The sequence below is a fragment of the Hypoxylon fragiforme genome (genome assembly GCF_022984875.1).
Source record: "Hypoxylon fragiforme strain CBS 206.31 chromosome Unknown GGS25scaffold_3, whole genome shotgun sequence".
Taxonomy (NCBI): domain Eukaryota; kingdom Fungi; phylum Ascomycota; class Sordariomycetes; order Xylariales; family Hypoxylaceae; genus Hypoxylon; species Hypoxylon fragiforme.
The window spans coordinates 489,632-504,824 of record NW_026054758.1 but is presented as its reverse complement, the minus strand read 5'-3'; the positions used below and the strand labels follow the sequence as shown (position 1 = coordinate 504,824).

At 46.6% G+C, this 15,193-nt stretch overlaps 2 protein-coding genes across 2 annotated transcripts; one reads left to right on the top strand and one right to left on the bottom strand.

Moving 5' to 3' along the window:
- The first annotated feature begins 11,656 nt into the window (after positions 1-11,656).
- GGS25DRAFT_162542 (glutathione S-transferase) lies at positions 11,657-13,010 on the top strand. Its single transcript, XM_049256505.1, has 4 exons — positions 11,657-11,805; positions 11,912-12,193; positions 12,295-12,552; positions 12,618-13,010. The coding sequence occupies exons 2-4, from the start codon at positions 12,001-12,003 to the stop codon at positions 12,905-12,907; spliced, it is 741 nt and encodes a 246-aa protein (XP_049118526.1). The 5' UTR covers positions 11,657-11,805; positions 11,912-12,000; the 3' UTR covers positions 12,908-13,010.
- Positions 13,011-13,036: 26 nt separating this feature from the next.
- On the bottom strand, positions 13,037-15,060 carry GGS25DRAFT_162619 (putative acetylornithine aminotransferase precursor). The gene is made up of 2 exons (XM_049256506.1): positions 14,289-15,060; positions 13,037-14,220 (listed from the first exon to the last, which is right to left on the bottom strand). The coding sequence occupies exons 1-2, from the start codon at positions 14,637-14,639 to the stop codon at positions 13,195-13,197; spliced, it is 1,377 nt and encodes a 458-aa protein (XP_049118525.1). The 5' UTR covers positions 14,640-15,060; the 3' UTR covers positions 13,037-13,194.
- Between the last annotated feature and the right edge of the window lie 133 nt (positions 15,061-15,193).

Here is a 15,193-nt window from a genome sequence, read left to right as displayed (position 1 = left end):
GTCCCGGCTTTGATTCCTGGTGGCTACATATGGATTTGCGCTAGTTCGGCTAGAGCAAGGGTGCGGTTCAACCTCTATCGGATTGCAACTCTCACGAAGCCGTCAAATTGGGCTCGAAGCGCAGCCGGTACTGGCGGCGGGGACCTATGGGGAAAGGACAGCTGGGGGCACAGTGCGCATGTGCCAACGGCCAAAGCTACGGTACACACGATACACTCGATACCACTAGTAACCATCGCAGAACATGGGTACCAGGTCAGACTTTGGATACTGTGCACATGGCCCGCCGTTCTGGTCGAGATATCGTACCAGGATCAGCTTGAACAGGTCAGCATACCCTTTATTTTTCAAAAGAATGCCACGCCCTCTTTTGACGTTAGACTCTGCCTGACCTAAGAAATGCCGACCACGTTGACAGTAGCTTGGTAGCTGTGGAAGGATGACTCAAGAAGAAGGTTGTCAAACGCTACCTTAACCTATGGATGTTAGGTTGCACTTCAATTCAAGATAGTGTAGTTATAACTATATATACACAATTGCAATTAGGCCATCTAAGGCAGGTATCCTAATGTCGTACTTCCAGCCACTGCGATACATATATAATAATGCTTTGCCAATATGTGCTAGGTAGGTAGTAGGCACAAGCTTCACGGAGGGCGGTATGGAAAGGGGGTCGGACGTGCGTGATAATGGAACAGCAATTATGATAATAGCAGTTCGGAGAAATCGTGGAAATATGGTTCTTCTCCGGGGGGTATCATCTCATAGTCTCAGATAATAAGTCCGGGACTCGGTGAAGATGTAATGTATGTACCTAACTAGTTACTACATACAACTGTACAAAATCCCATATCTTCAGCACCACTTACAATACAGCTGTTTCACCCACCCCGGGCCAGTGGCCACCGATCCCCAGCACGCCGATGGAAGGCTCCATTGATTGGCAGACCTACAGTCTTACCAAGATCTTCAACTACCGAGGGGGGGAATCGCGTGTGATTGGCAACAATGCCACGCGATGTTTTCTTTCTGATCTTGACGCGTTGTGTTAGGCATGTCTGCCCAGAGGAAAATCGAAAGTCAGTTGCAGATGAGACGACTGAGGTGTCTCTTTTACCTAGATGCCCAAGCAGAAGATCTCTCCATCCCGCCATTCCTGCCGATGCGTGATGGAGAACATCACCAGACGGTGAAGCCCTAGATGCATTATACCAGTTGTAGATATCCGATGCAGGTGCATCTTTTGTTACGTAACCTATCTAGACTGCATGCTAGGCTGCATAAGCGTGTTCAGAGCACATGAGAGTCAAAGAGTCAAAGAGTCAAGACAGCAAGCATGTAAATCAAACAGACATCTTTTTTTTTCTATTAAATTGTGCAGTGCGCAACACAAAACATCAGATGCCCCTCAGTGTTCAATGTTCTCCAAAGTCATCACAAACTTGATAGAATACGTGCCCTAGGTAGATAGCCCAGCGAGTTCGTAGTTACATTGGATAGTTTGGTTCTCCTATGTCATAGTAGAAGCTTTCCTTACAGGCTCCCTGCATGAAGAAATGCGCTCTGCCTCAATCAGGTCGCTATCTAGATAGGTACCAAGCTTTGCAACTTCCCATCTGTCCCCCCTCCAAGCACATATCCTTTGCACGTCCCGTCCCGCTTCGCCAGCTGCCAATACCCTCCCGCTAGGTACTATGTATCTCGTTACTCAGCTTTCCTGTCATCCGCAAGTCAAAACAGCAGATTGCTCTCCCTCTCTCTAAGGGTGGGCAGTGGGCACTGCATGTTTGCGCATACATATGTACCTAGCACATGTACCTACCTACATACATACCTACATACCTACATACCTACATAGCTATGGCACTATGCAACCCTTGTGTGTGTTATACCTAACCACGGTAACTCTTTGCCTTTTCCCCATTCTCCTTCTCGCCGCGTGCCACCAATGGGATCTTTCAGGACGCAATAAACAAATATCACCTATCACATCCGTTTGGAAGCACAGCCTAAGATGCCCTCACATCTTTGTCCTACCTGCTCCTTGCGTGCCACAAAGGCCGTGGCAGTGCCAAACTGGCCCGGGCTGTTATCTGTCACTGCTGCCGAGATTTCAGTGTCCCGGAAAGGGGGGAGGGGAGCCTGTTTGCCAACATTGTTGGTTGGTTGGCATAGCCCCAATCGGCGCGGGTTGTGGCTTGCCTCAACTACAGTAACTACATAGATAGAAACACTTTTTTTTTGTCTGTGTCCAACTTGGAAAGCTAAGACATAATTGTTTCTTTGAGTAATTTGTTTACCAAACCAACCAACAAATCCGACTTTCCAACAAATATATATATCTTACTCATGTTTCTCATGCATGACTTAATACAGCATGAGAGGATTATGATGAAATAGAAACTTGTAGGGAATTAATTGTCGTGGTTGCGGAACAACAATAAACCCTTATTAACGGGAATCGATAAAGTCGCTCAGCAGTTAGGTATGTACGCAGGTAACTAATAGGCGAGCAAGCAACCAAAATCTTCGGGGAACTGGAAACCCTAGAAACCCACGTTTTCCGAGCATCGAAGGTCTTTGAAGCCTCTAGCCGGCAAAGAAAGAACCGTGCCGATCGCCTAACGGCACCCACACTAGTACGCAATCTGCTGGTCGCCCGTACCTTGCATTAGTGTAGGTACAAAATGTAGGTTCTATGTCGAATGCCTATTCGACGAACGAAAGAAGATATCAAGATTTCCGCAACCAAACTTTTACAATGTCGAGAAGCGTACTAGCATAGCAGGCCACTTTAGTGTAGGCAGGTTGCACTATATCCCTACAGTAACTGGCCTACCTAATCACCCGTTCGTGGTAATATGTACGTCGTAGTGTTGCTACAAAACTTACGACCAAGCTGGAGGGCTGTCAGAGCGCACGATCTAAACCCCCCCGGGGATAACTACCTGGAACAACCAACTTGGCAGTAGAAAGCAAAAAGGGAAAAAAAAAAAAGAAAAAGAAAAATTGAAGGAGAGAGGAAAAATTTTTCCCTTAGTTATCCTCTTCCAGGATCGCGGTGGAGTTCGGTTATAAGCTTCCAGCCAGTTACAAGAACTGAGGACATTCCACCCAGCTTGAACCGTTTGTAGATCTCACGACCACAGGCCCATACAGTATGTGTTCCAACCCTAGCTTGCTTCTGGAAAACGACTCGAAGCTTTTTTTTTTTTTCCAAAACAACCGATTTGCGATTGCTATCTTCTTATGGATAGGGGCATATCCACCGCTATTTTCTGCATTGACTGACGAAGATGCTGGGCATGAATGTTTATATGCTATATCATTATAATTATCGCACTAGCAGGTATATATCTCACCATAAACTATAGTATCATCTGCATATAGGCATGGTTCTCGAGAGCTCGGGTAAGTCTAGAAGCTCATAGGTATTATTAGGGGCTCAACGGTTCGCCAAACCGCCCCGTTCGCCTATGGTTTTTACCCCTTATGAACCCAGCATTCCTACGATGCCGCTAGGTAGTTCTAGAAGTTTATGCTATTACTGGGGGGGGGGGGGGGGGGGGTGTTGTAGCATTGCTCAGGGTTCGGGAGCTCCCCGGGGCTCCATTTTCTCTTGTTCAATTCCCTTGGAAAAGGGTTTTCCAGCCCTGAACCAATGCACTGGCTCTGGGAACACTGGGTCAGTTTGGTTTAGGCATGTGACGTCGTCAATCACACAGCAACCCATCATTCATTACATACGTGAAAAAGCAAGGATACGGGCAGCAACTCATGATGGCATCATTACACTACTAGCACTCTCACCACCTGTTCATCAGCCTCCGCAGCCTCCGGTGTTACCTTCTGAAAAGTCTATGGCAGGGACACACTAGAGCTGGATTTCTTGCATTTTCCTACTGTATGTACGTACGGTTGATGGGGCCTGCCTTGAGTATTCCGGGCAGTTAATCTCGTCATCTACCGATGGATACACGCTGCTGAGAGACCCAATTTCGTATGCATCTAATTCATTTTAGACGTGCATCATCAATTGTCAATTATTCAATCGACAGGTTTCCCGAATGGGTGAAAGGGGGCAGTTTTTCCCCTTCTCGGCAAGGATACGACACCGCGTTTTGGGATGAGCATTCGTGAATCTCCAGCTACACATGGGGAAAAGAGGGAATAAAAAAGAGATTCTGATATTCTGGGTACAGATAGTTAGATGTAGGTAACTAGATGATAACGCAATTGCGCAATAATCCGGGTTGCTCTGTATCCGATGGTAGGGAACGGCGAGATGGTGATTGTCCATTGGCCTGCCCGTCTATAGTTCCCTCCCCCGCGAAGATTGTCCCATCTGCACGTATCGTGTCACGATATGACCGGATCACAGCAGGAGGATTGTAACTCTGTCTCTTCCTCCTCGTTTCCTTCGCTGGAGGGTCAACGTCAGCGGCGTAATTTAGGGCAAATGCCCCCCCTTACCTCGTTGAATTTTTTTTCCTTAGGGGAAGTCGTACTCGTGGAACTTAATCTTCAAGCTCTATTTCGTCTATTTCCAACCCATCCAGTCGGGTAGATGCGCACTTCTCCGGATTCTGTCAGCTTATACATACATACCTATATTTCCTGTACCTACCTACCTGCCTGCCTACATCTACATTACATTACGTACATATGTAAAAGCAGTATTCGGGCTTGGTAATATGTAAGCCACCTCCATATATTTACTCAAGCACACATGCCTAGTATCACTCAGGCGTACATATGTAGGTACTGCTTGCTTGGAATCCCCCCCGAACTTGATTACCTGCCACGTAGGTATGTAGCAAATTTTAGAAATTTTTAATCTATGTCAACGGAGGAGAAAATTTTTTTTTATCTTCCTTATCAATTCTTTCTCCCTTTACCGTTTCAGCCCTCAGGTAATTGCTTCCTATCAGACACAAAGAGGCCCGGCTGTTCGGGCCCGTCACTGATGTGATGTGATGTTGGTTAAGAAGATTATTTTTTTTCTCTAAAAGAAAAAATCAAACAAATAGGGCTCGGTACTAACAGATACGCCAAGTAACCACGTATATGTCATGAGTTAACAATAGAATAGATAGCCAGCCCAGTCCCCCCTTCCCTCGTGGAAGCTGCAGCCGTCTTACTAGGTACTGTACATATCACTGCTACGGTACCTACTACCTACCTACCACGTTGATGATCTGATCCTTCAGTTCAGGCAAAGCCCTAAAATGTGAAGATTTCCCGGGCCCACGGATGGGGTTGTATGACGAACATGATTCGCAAATGGGGGTTGCTGGGAGAACGAAGAGAGCAGAAAAGAGTGAGAAAAAAAAGGGGGGGGGACAAGTTTGTGTGATGCAAGAGTATCACGAAGCTAGTGTCCCCACACGAGTTTGCACCGATGTTGGGTATCTGTCATCGCCCAGAGTGCATACTTTGCCTAGGCAGGCAGATAGGGTATGTACGTAGGGTAGACATCCCTTCTCACCCTCTGCTGGCTGGCTGCTAGGCCTCAATGCCTTGTTTGTTGGTTGGCTGGTCTCTCTACATAGTATGCGTGTGCTGTGTGTGTGATTCATTCGCACCCTACTAGGCTATGTAGTAGATCAACCTTCTACCACTAAATAAAGGCACCTAACATCATTACGCCAGAGGAATTCTGCCTGGGCCAGTTAGTTACTTGAGCTACGCGCAAAAACTAAGGCTCTAGAACGTCCTTCCGGTCCCTGGCCCCTTCCCCGATTCAGCCTGAACCGAGAAGGCATACCTATGAAAGCAACGTCGCCGATTTCCATCTCTCTCGGCCCATCGCTTTCACACTAATGCAAGGGACAATGTTACCATGTGAAAGAGAGACGAGAGATACATATGTAATTCCGAAATGCTGGTGTGGCAGCTCTCAATTCGACCTTATGCGATCGGCTGCTGATTGGCTCCTTCGTTTTTTTCACACAGTTTTCTCTCCCACTTTTTTGTTCGTCTCTTTCTCTGCTCTGATTCTTTTGTTTTCTCCTCCCTTCGAGATCGGACGTATTAGTAGTACCTAAGCCTAGGCAAGTAGCAAACATTCGATCCCAGATCCCATTGTCTCATCCCGTCGATGATTCCTCACCTCAGCATTGAAGGATGAGAGAAGGTTGAGACGAAGGTCGTAAAAGAAAAAGTTGGGGAAATTACGTGCTGTCGTTCTTATGGCAGCGGTCCTAAAAGAAGCCGGGGTAAAGGTGACGAGTCAGACATGTTTCTGACATATGTACCTACCTGCCTATGATTTCCTTCAAATTCTTACATACTAATACATATGTCTCTATTCCTATTTCGAATTCCTGAATTTTTCATTGGCCAGCTCTAGTGCAACCCTTTTGTGTCCGGTGTGGGCGGGAACGTGAAGAAACCCCTCCCTGGGGCTTGGGTGAGCTGCAAGGTACCAAAGCCATATCACAGCGAGCTGACGAGAGACGGCGCGAAGACTTACCCTATCCAGAAGGGCGGGAAGATCCATTTTCTATTTTTCCATAACTATTTTTTTAAAGAAAAAAAAAATCTTTGTAAAAACTTTTCACTTTCTCTTCCTGTGATTGAAGAAAACCAGGGGTTGCGTATGTATCCGCCTGCCTATTGAATGTGTGCCAAGCGCGCGCCTCTTTTTCCCATGCCCGTTGCACATTGTGTATGTGTATCGTATCCTAACATACATACCTTACATATGTACCTAGTAGAGGGACGAATGAATTCCACCATCCAGATTTGTCGTACTGGTGGCTCCCGAGTTTGTTTGGGTCGCGCCACCACTGTTCAGCAGCCGATAAGCCGCAGGATGCTAGCAGAATCTACGATGCGATGTATTATTGAAGACTTGTCACAATTTCGCTTTTGGCAGAGAACGCGGAGGGGGAGGGCCAAGTTGTCAGCCTCTAGGTTATTGATGATCGACGTTGAGCGGCCCGAGACCGCGTGACGCCATTCGTTCGTTCTCTTTACGTGGGGGGACAACCATGGCGTATTGCACAATACAAAATCTTCTTAGAGGGCTGAACTGTGAACAGCAGCCAGTAGGTAGGTCAGGTATCGTTTTTGCGAACGCCAAGCCCGTTGGGAGCGCGCCCACCGCGACGCCTCTTCGTCGTATATAGCTTTGTCAGACGACAATGTGCTTATAAAGCTAGTATGAATTGGCACATCATGTAGCTCTCGGCGCGCTATGAGTGACTGAGTACCTAATCTAAACAGGTACCTAAGCTGGGAGGTTAGTATTCTTCGATTCGGCGTGGCGAGAATAGACGAACGAAAGCTGAAGCGCCTCCTTTTTTTTTTGGTTTTTTTCTTCATCCTCTCAACTCGTGTCCTCCAGCCCAGCGAATATGAAGTATGTACTATTGAGGCTTTTCTTTCCTTCCCTTTCCCGTTTGGTTTTAAGCCCGTCCGACGTAGCCAATGGGCATCCCGGCGCAAAAGAACAAACACCTATTTTTGATTGAGGCGGTGAATGCGACCCTCCTTTGCTGTCATGACGTGTCGATCAAGATGTGGTAAATGGACTGCTGCGGCAATTAATTAATATTTCTGCAGGTACGGACGACAATGTGTAAGGTCTCGACTTCAATTCTCTCTGGGATCCTGGGTTTTCTTTTCTGTCGGCTTGTTGTCGTCGTTGCATTCCACGTTCTCTTTCCTTGTCTTCCCGAGCCGAAAGCTTGATAGAAGCTTGATTTATCGTCCATTGATTCGTCAGGATTCGGAAAATTACAAGAAATCTATCTGCGCCTAAATCACCGTGTGATATGAATTGAAGGAATAGTGACGGCCTAGTGATGTATATTATGGCAATTCATCAATACCAATGCGACCAATGCGACACGATTCCTGCTTCGCCAACTCATATGATGTTGCTTGCTTCTTGCTTGATTTTACTCAATTTTTATCATTTGACCTCGAGATTGTTACCGAGTCTTCTCCGCCACGTAACATTGAAAATGTGATCTTGGGGTCAAATGCAGTATCAGCCTTCGGAGCAAACAAGACGGATAGCATTGGGGCCCTTTGGCAAGTATGGCGTCCTGCCTGGGAAGTGCTTGGTCTTCTATCTAAGGTACTAGGCACTTTCCTTTCGAAAAGTCCTAGGGTATTAGGAAATACTAGTCGTGATCAAATTGAGATGTCTAGGTAAAGGAAGAATATTGCATACCTAGAATTGATGTCTGCATGCCTCCTATAGCATAACCTAGGTACTTACCTGTCTACCTGCCTAGTCGTATTATAAGGGATATCCGTCTTCGAAGTCTCTCAGGGAGATCTCCTGTGAAGGGTTGGCCTTTAGTTGTAGTCATGAATAGAGCCGTATGGAGGTAGCAGTAAATCTCATTCTTTGCCTGAAGCACACCGCTTCACATCACCAAGTAGGTTGCTCCCCCCCTTAGTGTTTATGTATCCTCGTCAACCGTCAACCAAGCATCAGCTCCTTTGCTAGCTTATAGGCTATCGGTATCTCTCGTAGCTACCCTAGAGACACTTGGGAACAAACAAGAGGCACTTGATGTAGAATTCAGTATCTTCTTTGTGGTAAAACATCTAGAAGCGGCTCTGCAACTAGATTGCAACTGACAATTATCTGTGAATCATGGTGATATTAACGTCTGCGGTATGCCTCAATACTAGGAAATGCCTTCTATCAGCCTTAACTATGACTTCAATACTTTGAACATGGATGCCAACATGAACGTATCTATTACGCTTGATGTAGCAGTGCGAAGGTCTGGTATATTTCGGCTATCAACAATAGGTGGTATCATGAACGCCCTGAAGCTCCTTTGTAGTAAGTCTTTCTTCAACTTGATGGCGAAGCTGTGGTCATGGTATAGGTTAGCTTGATCCTCATAAAATAAACTTCTTCAACTTCATGAAACTTCACTGTTGTACAACTAGAGTCTACCCACTTCGAAAAGCGATCTCATCATCTCTGTTTGAGTTATATTTTCAAGTGATATCGTCAGAAGCCGTGGGGGGAGTAATCTCTGAGCGACAAAAATAAGGGGCGACTTCCTGTACTCAGAATGCCAGAACAGATAACTAGTTTGCCGATTCTCTGTATATACTCATCTACTGTTAGACATGTCTTGGGCAGGCATTCAACGGTGATCTGGCTAGCGTGGGACTATATAGGAGACTCGATCGCCCATGGCTTCCTATAGGAGTGTCTGTATCTCCTCTATACCGAAACTGACACCGTTATTATGCATAACGTCTCAAGCCTGCCAGATCAAGACTGCATAGCCAGTTATATCAAGTGAAACCTACCCGTTTAGAGTGAAAGCTTGAGTATTGGCCTCTTGATATTGATAATGTTCACTAAGCATGATTTCACGATATATGTTAAGGTTGCTTAGTTTGTTAGGTAAAGCAACACTTAGAATATGTCCTGATGCCGTTGCTCATATTTATTTGAGTCACGCCTGTGAAGGAGTACTGGACGACCTTTTTGAAATTCGACTTGGGTTATCTTAGTCAGGCAGTGAATACTTCGTATGAGAGATAGATTTGAAAATGAGGTATTCTCAGGAGGGTATGGACTTCGAGGCAGTCTTGAGTCGCCCCTACCTATGACATAACATATCGGGTTAAGTTTTCGTGGCTCTATATTGAGAGAGCTTAGGAATCTAACAGATGTATTTAGGGTGTTTTCAAGGAAGAGCATATGGTTCTATAATTCTTCGTGAATCAACTTTGCTGTCTCCTTGCCTTTTGGTTTACTCATGCGACGCTGTCTTTTGATGCCTCATTCTAGCAAGTATAGTCAGTCCTCTTCTCCTTCAAACTTTCTTTGATGTACTAGTCAGCTGTAGCAGTGATTTATAATACAGTTATGAAACTAAATTTGAGCATTTATCCTCATAGACTGACTATAAAAACTGGTAATTAAGGGGTTCCGCTTTTCACACCATTCAAATGATCACAATATAGTCATATATCTGCATTTAGGTATCAATTTCTCACAATTGAGTAGATTCAATCAAATATTATAGTTGTTGAACAGGTTTATTTGTGTTGAGACTCTCCCCCTTCCCCCCTCTCCCACGATTCTCGATTTGACGACTATAGTCTTACGCAGTGGCAGGAGATCCTATTAGTTACCTAGGTAGTATCTGGAGACGGCATCCCCGAGGATGCGGCTAAATCTATATGCAAGTCTGCCATACGACACGTGGATGTGCTAGGGCTTTTTGATTTCTCAATGGCTAGATTACTCTATAGATGGATCCTTACTTAAGTCAATGGTCATCGACACCTCGAAGTTACTGAGGATTAGTAGCATAGGTAGGTAAGCTTCGTTTCCGTTTCGCTTATTGAAACCCAAGTTAATGAATCTCACAATGTACGAAGTCGGAAGGATCTCAATTCTAACAAAAGGTACCTACTGGATATCCCAAGGTTACCCAACAGCCTTAGGTTCGTTTGATCGAGAACAATATTTACATCAAACACGACATAGCCATAACACCAAAAAAAGCAAATTTGTCTATTTAGTCGAATGCTCAACATGACAACCTTGGAATGTTAATCGTATTGAGTACCTAGTAACTATCTAGCAGATATGTACTGATGCCAGGTGCGAACTTTTTCTTCTAGAGAAAAGCTTTTTACGATTGCCGTCATAGCTACTGGTTCGTAATGTGCTTGAGAATATAAAGCCAGCTATGACACCGTATCCGATGATTGGATTTCGATCACTCGAGTAGATGAAATGATACTGCTAGAGGTTGGAGCCAGCACTGGTGCTGCGGTAATATGCTCACCTCCCGTGGGGGGACGAAGTGAATGGAGACACAGTGGCGTCCGACCTCTCGGGATGTGGGGTTTCAACTTGTGTGAAGACGCACACCTACAGCCCAATCAGTTAACGAAAGTGTTATGGGTGTGCGCCTCACGCCGGATGGTGGGACCTCTGCATACCTGATTATGGTGGTCTTTTACCAAAGAGAGCTCTCTTAGAGTGCGTGAGAGCTTTATATGCTGGGCGGCTGCGTCTAGACAAGCCCCTGGAATATTTAGACCCAGATGCTAACCTAAAAATGATAGAGGATCACATGCAATGAACAGGTTAGGATTGGCTCATGAGGATATTTTACACTCATGGGGCTTTTACCTCACGGAGCTATAGATGGTTGCCAAACCCCCTAAGCTTTACACCGTCTGGCTGTAGACGCACCCGCATCATGTATGTCTCATATGCGAGAACAGCACGCAAGTGCTAACAAAAGTACCGGGAAAGAAGTTCGGCACTGCATGTTCCCGGCTACTTTACCCACAGATTAGATCATCACTTTAAAACAATGTCTCATAGTGAGACTCTAGGTGCTTACTAGATACATATCCATAGGTACGGCACGCTTTGCTTTTATGTGCTAGCTTAGAAGGTTAGGTTAGTGGCAAATGGAAATCGGCTCTCCTTGCCCTACACCCACGGGATGTGCCAGTGCCATATGAAGATCTTCCCCTTTATAGTCACATCTGACTAGCTATCGGACCTGTGTAAGTCCTGCAGTGGCATCTATTAGCAGTATAGAAATTATAGTTTGTATACTTCCTCAAATGTTCACCCCTCGTCGATCCATAAGGTACATTATCCGGCGATGAGTTTTGTAATACCAGTAGTAGGGCTAGTAGGGCTGCTTCCCCACCGCTTCCTTTCTTGCTCCTGACGTGAAATGAGGACTAAGTCGAGGTTACACGAGAAGCGTGATCGCACATACATACCTAGGTTAGGTATATGCAAGCCTCGCTGCTAGTGTGTACCAGGTTGGTTAATAGGTAAGCCACTTGCCACTTACCTATCTACCACCTAGTATATGGGTAGGTAGGCGGGTAGAATCTTCTACTCCCCCTTCCACCTCCTCATAATATCCGTGTGAAGTAGAAAGGGAAAAGTCCCCCAGAGCACAGTAACAGCTCTCTATAACCCTCCCCATCAGACGCGATAACGCCGAAGGCGAACAAGTTACCAAAATGTCTGAGATGACAATGTATACCGCCGAAACCCCTGATGATGTCAAGAACGCGAAAGGGCTTCATCTGCTCACCCACAGCACAGGTAACGGCCAAGCCATCCAGACCTTTCTGGAAGAGCTGGCCGATGCCTATGGACTGAAGTGGACGACGACGCTCATCAATATCTACGCCAACGTCCAGAAGCAGGAATGTTAGTGACCTCCCTATTACCTGTTACCTATCTAGAAAAAAAAAAGAAAAGGCGAATCGAGCCGAGGAAATTCTAGAACATTCAAGCTAACAGGTCCACAGGGTACCTCCGACTCAACCCCAACGGCCGGATCCCCACCCTCGTCGACAACACGCAGAGCCCTCCCTTCGCGATCCACGAGACCTCCGCGGAGCTGCTCTACCTCGTGGACACGGTGGACAAGAACCACCTCTTCAGCTTCGAGAGCGCGCAGGAGAAGAGCGAGATGCTGCAGTGGCTGTTCTTCTGGCACGGGTCCGCGGCCCCGTACCTGGGGCAGTTTTTCTTCTTCAGCAATCTTGCGCCGGAGAAGAATGAATGTAAGCTACCTACCTCCCTACCTACTCTGCGAAATGCATTGCTCGAGTCACTGACCCCGTGACAGACACGATCAACCGCTTCAAAAACGAGTCCCTGCGCGTGCACGGCGTGCTCGAGATCCGCCTGTCGGGCAAATATACCGGTGAGCCGAGGGAGTACCTCGCCGGGAAGGGGAAGGGTAGGTATAGCGTGGCGGACATCAAGGCGTGGCCGTGGGTGCAGTACTGGGAGCCTGCGGGTTTCACCAGGGAGGAGATGGAGAAGTTCCCGCATGTGATGCAGTGGATTGAGAGGATTGCGCAGCGCCCGGCGGTGCAGAGGGGCATTGGGGAGAAGTATAAGCAGAAGGTGTAAGCCTTGGGTGGGTATTGTGGGATGGGGCTATGGGGCTGAGGGGTTTCTTGGGAGATATGGCTGAAATGTTGCCTTCGAAAGTTGCAGATAAACCATTTATTTTAGCCGAAGGTTAACTATTAACACATCTTACATCGAATTGGGAGTATATGCAACTCTATCAACTATCATACGTTAAGAATCATAAACACATACATTGCGTGACATCTCTTATCCAGCATTAGAAAAGACCCATCCTTTTTGGATAACCCTAACCTAGACGCCTTGCCTAATCCATCACGTGAATATTACCGAGTTGCCTTGATAGCCTCCTCTAGGATGTTCAGCCCACTCTCAATTTCCTCTTCGCTGATGTTGAGCGGTGGGACGAATCGGAGCGTGTTGGTGCCACAAGTGATCATCAAGAGCCCCCTTTCTCGCGCAGCCTTGATGATCGCGGAGGGATCTTGGGTCAGCTGTAAACCGAGAATCAAACCCTTCCCTCGGACTTCGGCGACTAGGTCGGGGTATCGCTCCCGGATTTGGTCAAACCTCTTCTTGAAGACTTGGGACTTGGAGACGACATCTCGCTGGAGCTTGGGATCTACGAGTTGCGAAACGACGTAGTGCGCGACGCGACAAGCCATCGGATTACCGCCAAAGGTTGTACCATGATCACCAATCTTCATGGTCTCGCTAACGTGCTTGTTGACTATTGTGGCACCGATAGGAAAGCCATTGCCAAGTGCCTTTGCGGTCGTTAGGATATCAGGATGCGCCTCCTTAGGCAATTGGCTGTGTGCCCAGAGAGTACCAGTCCTCGAGAGGCCGCATTGGATCTCGTCATAGACTAGAACGGCGCCAACTTCACGACACCGTTTCGCCAAGGCAAGGAGAAACTCTTCGCTCGCGACGTTTACACCTCCCTCGCCCTGAATAGGTTCGATTATCACACCGCATGTCTTTTCGGTCACGAGATCGTTGATAGCCCCAATATCATTAAAGTTCCCGTACTTAAAGCCTGGCAGCATGGGCGCGAAGGGTGTTTGGTACTTTGGGTTCGGGGTTGCCGAAAGACTTCCCATGGTCCGTCCATGGAAGGAGCCGTGGAAAGAGACGAACTCGTGTTTTGCCCCTGAGGGGTCTACGGACTTCCCGACCTTTCGGGCAAACTTGATAGCAGCTTCGTTTGCTTCAGAGCCGGAATTGCACACGAATACGGTGGCAGCATCATGCATAGCACCAGACTCGAGGGTGCTCTCGACCAGAAGTTGGGAGAGTGCCCCGGTCCAGGGGTTGTAATAGAGGTTGGACGCATGCCATAATGTTTGAGCCTGGTGATGAGGGGTCGGTTTGATCAGCATGAATCTAGGCAACTGAGGACCGACGAGGTCTTTCTCACCTGATCTGAGATGACCTTTACCGCGCCAGGATCACTATGACCGAGCGCATTGACGGCGATGCCGGCTGTGAAATCCAAGTACTTGCGATTTTCCAAATCCCATAAATACGAACCTTGGCCTTTGACGAACACGGGAGGTGGCCGGGCATAGGTTGCTAACATGAACTTGGAATGCTCCTTTACTAATGATGCACTCGCCGAGTCATCTGACGGATCAGGATTTGGTAAAGAAGCCTCGCGGGAGATGGAGTCTTGGACCTTTTGCGACAGGTTGGATGCCGCTGTGGCCTGAGAAGACAAACTGCGCACTCCAATGGATGCTAGTCGCCGAGCAGGAAGTCGATAAGCCATATTACAAGTAGTCTTGAAGCTACCTAGTAGGCAGTCTACTCTACGATGCTATGGCCGTATCGGACAAAGAGGAAAAGAGGAAAAGAAGTCGAAGAAGGTTTGCTGAATTGACTGATCCCTTTAAATACCTATTTAATACCTCTTGGGCACTATCAGCTTATAGGTACTAAGTAGCTAATTAAAGGACAGTCAAATCGACCAATTCAATGATTTATTTATTGAGTATTTATTTGATCCGTTGGAGAAGTTATCAAATCATGCCACCAAAAATTGTCGAAAAATTACAGAAAAGTTTCCAATCAATTGCTACGGATGCTTATCGATAAAGAAGTTAGCCTAAAATCGATCCGATCTCGCATCAAGATTGGCTAGATTACCGGAAAGGGCGTTAGAACAAGAGCCGTATTAAAGATGAGTGCTCTCCTCCTTCCCATATTACCCTACCCCTATTGATTTCTAAGGTTGACATAAAAAAAGTTAACTTTGGTTTTCAAACGAGCTTTTTTCCATTCCCATTCCATTTCCCCCTTTTTATCTTGACTCATCTGAGGGTG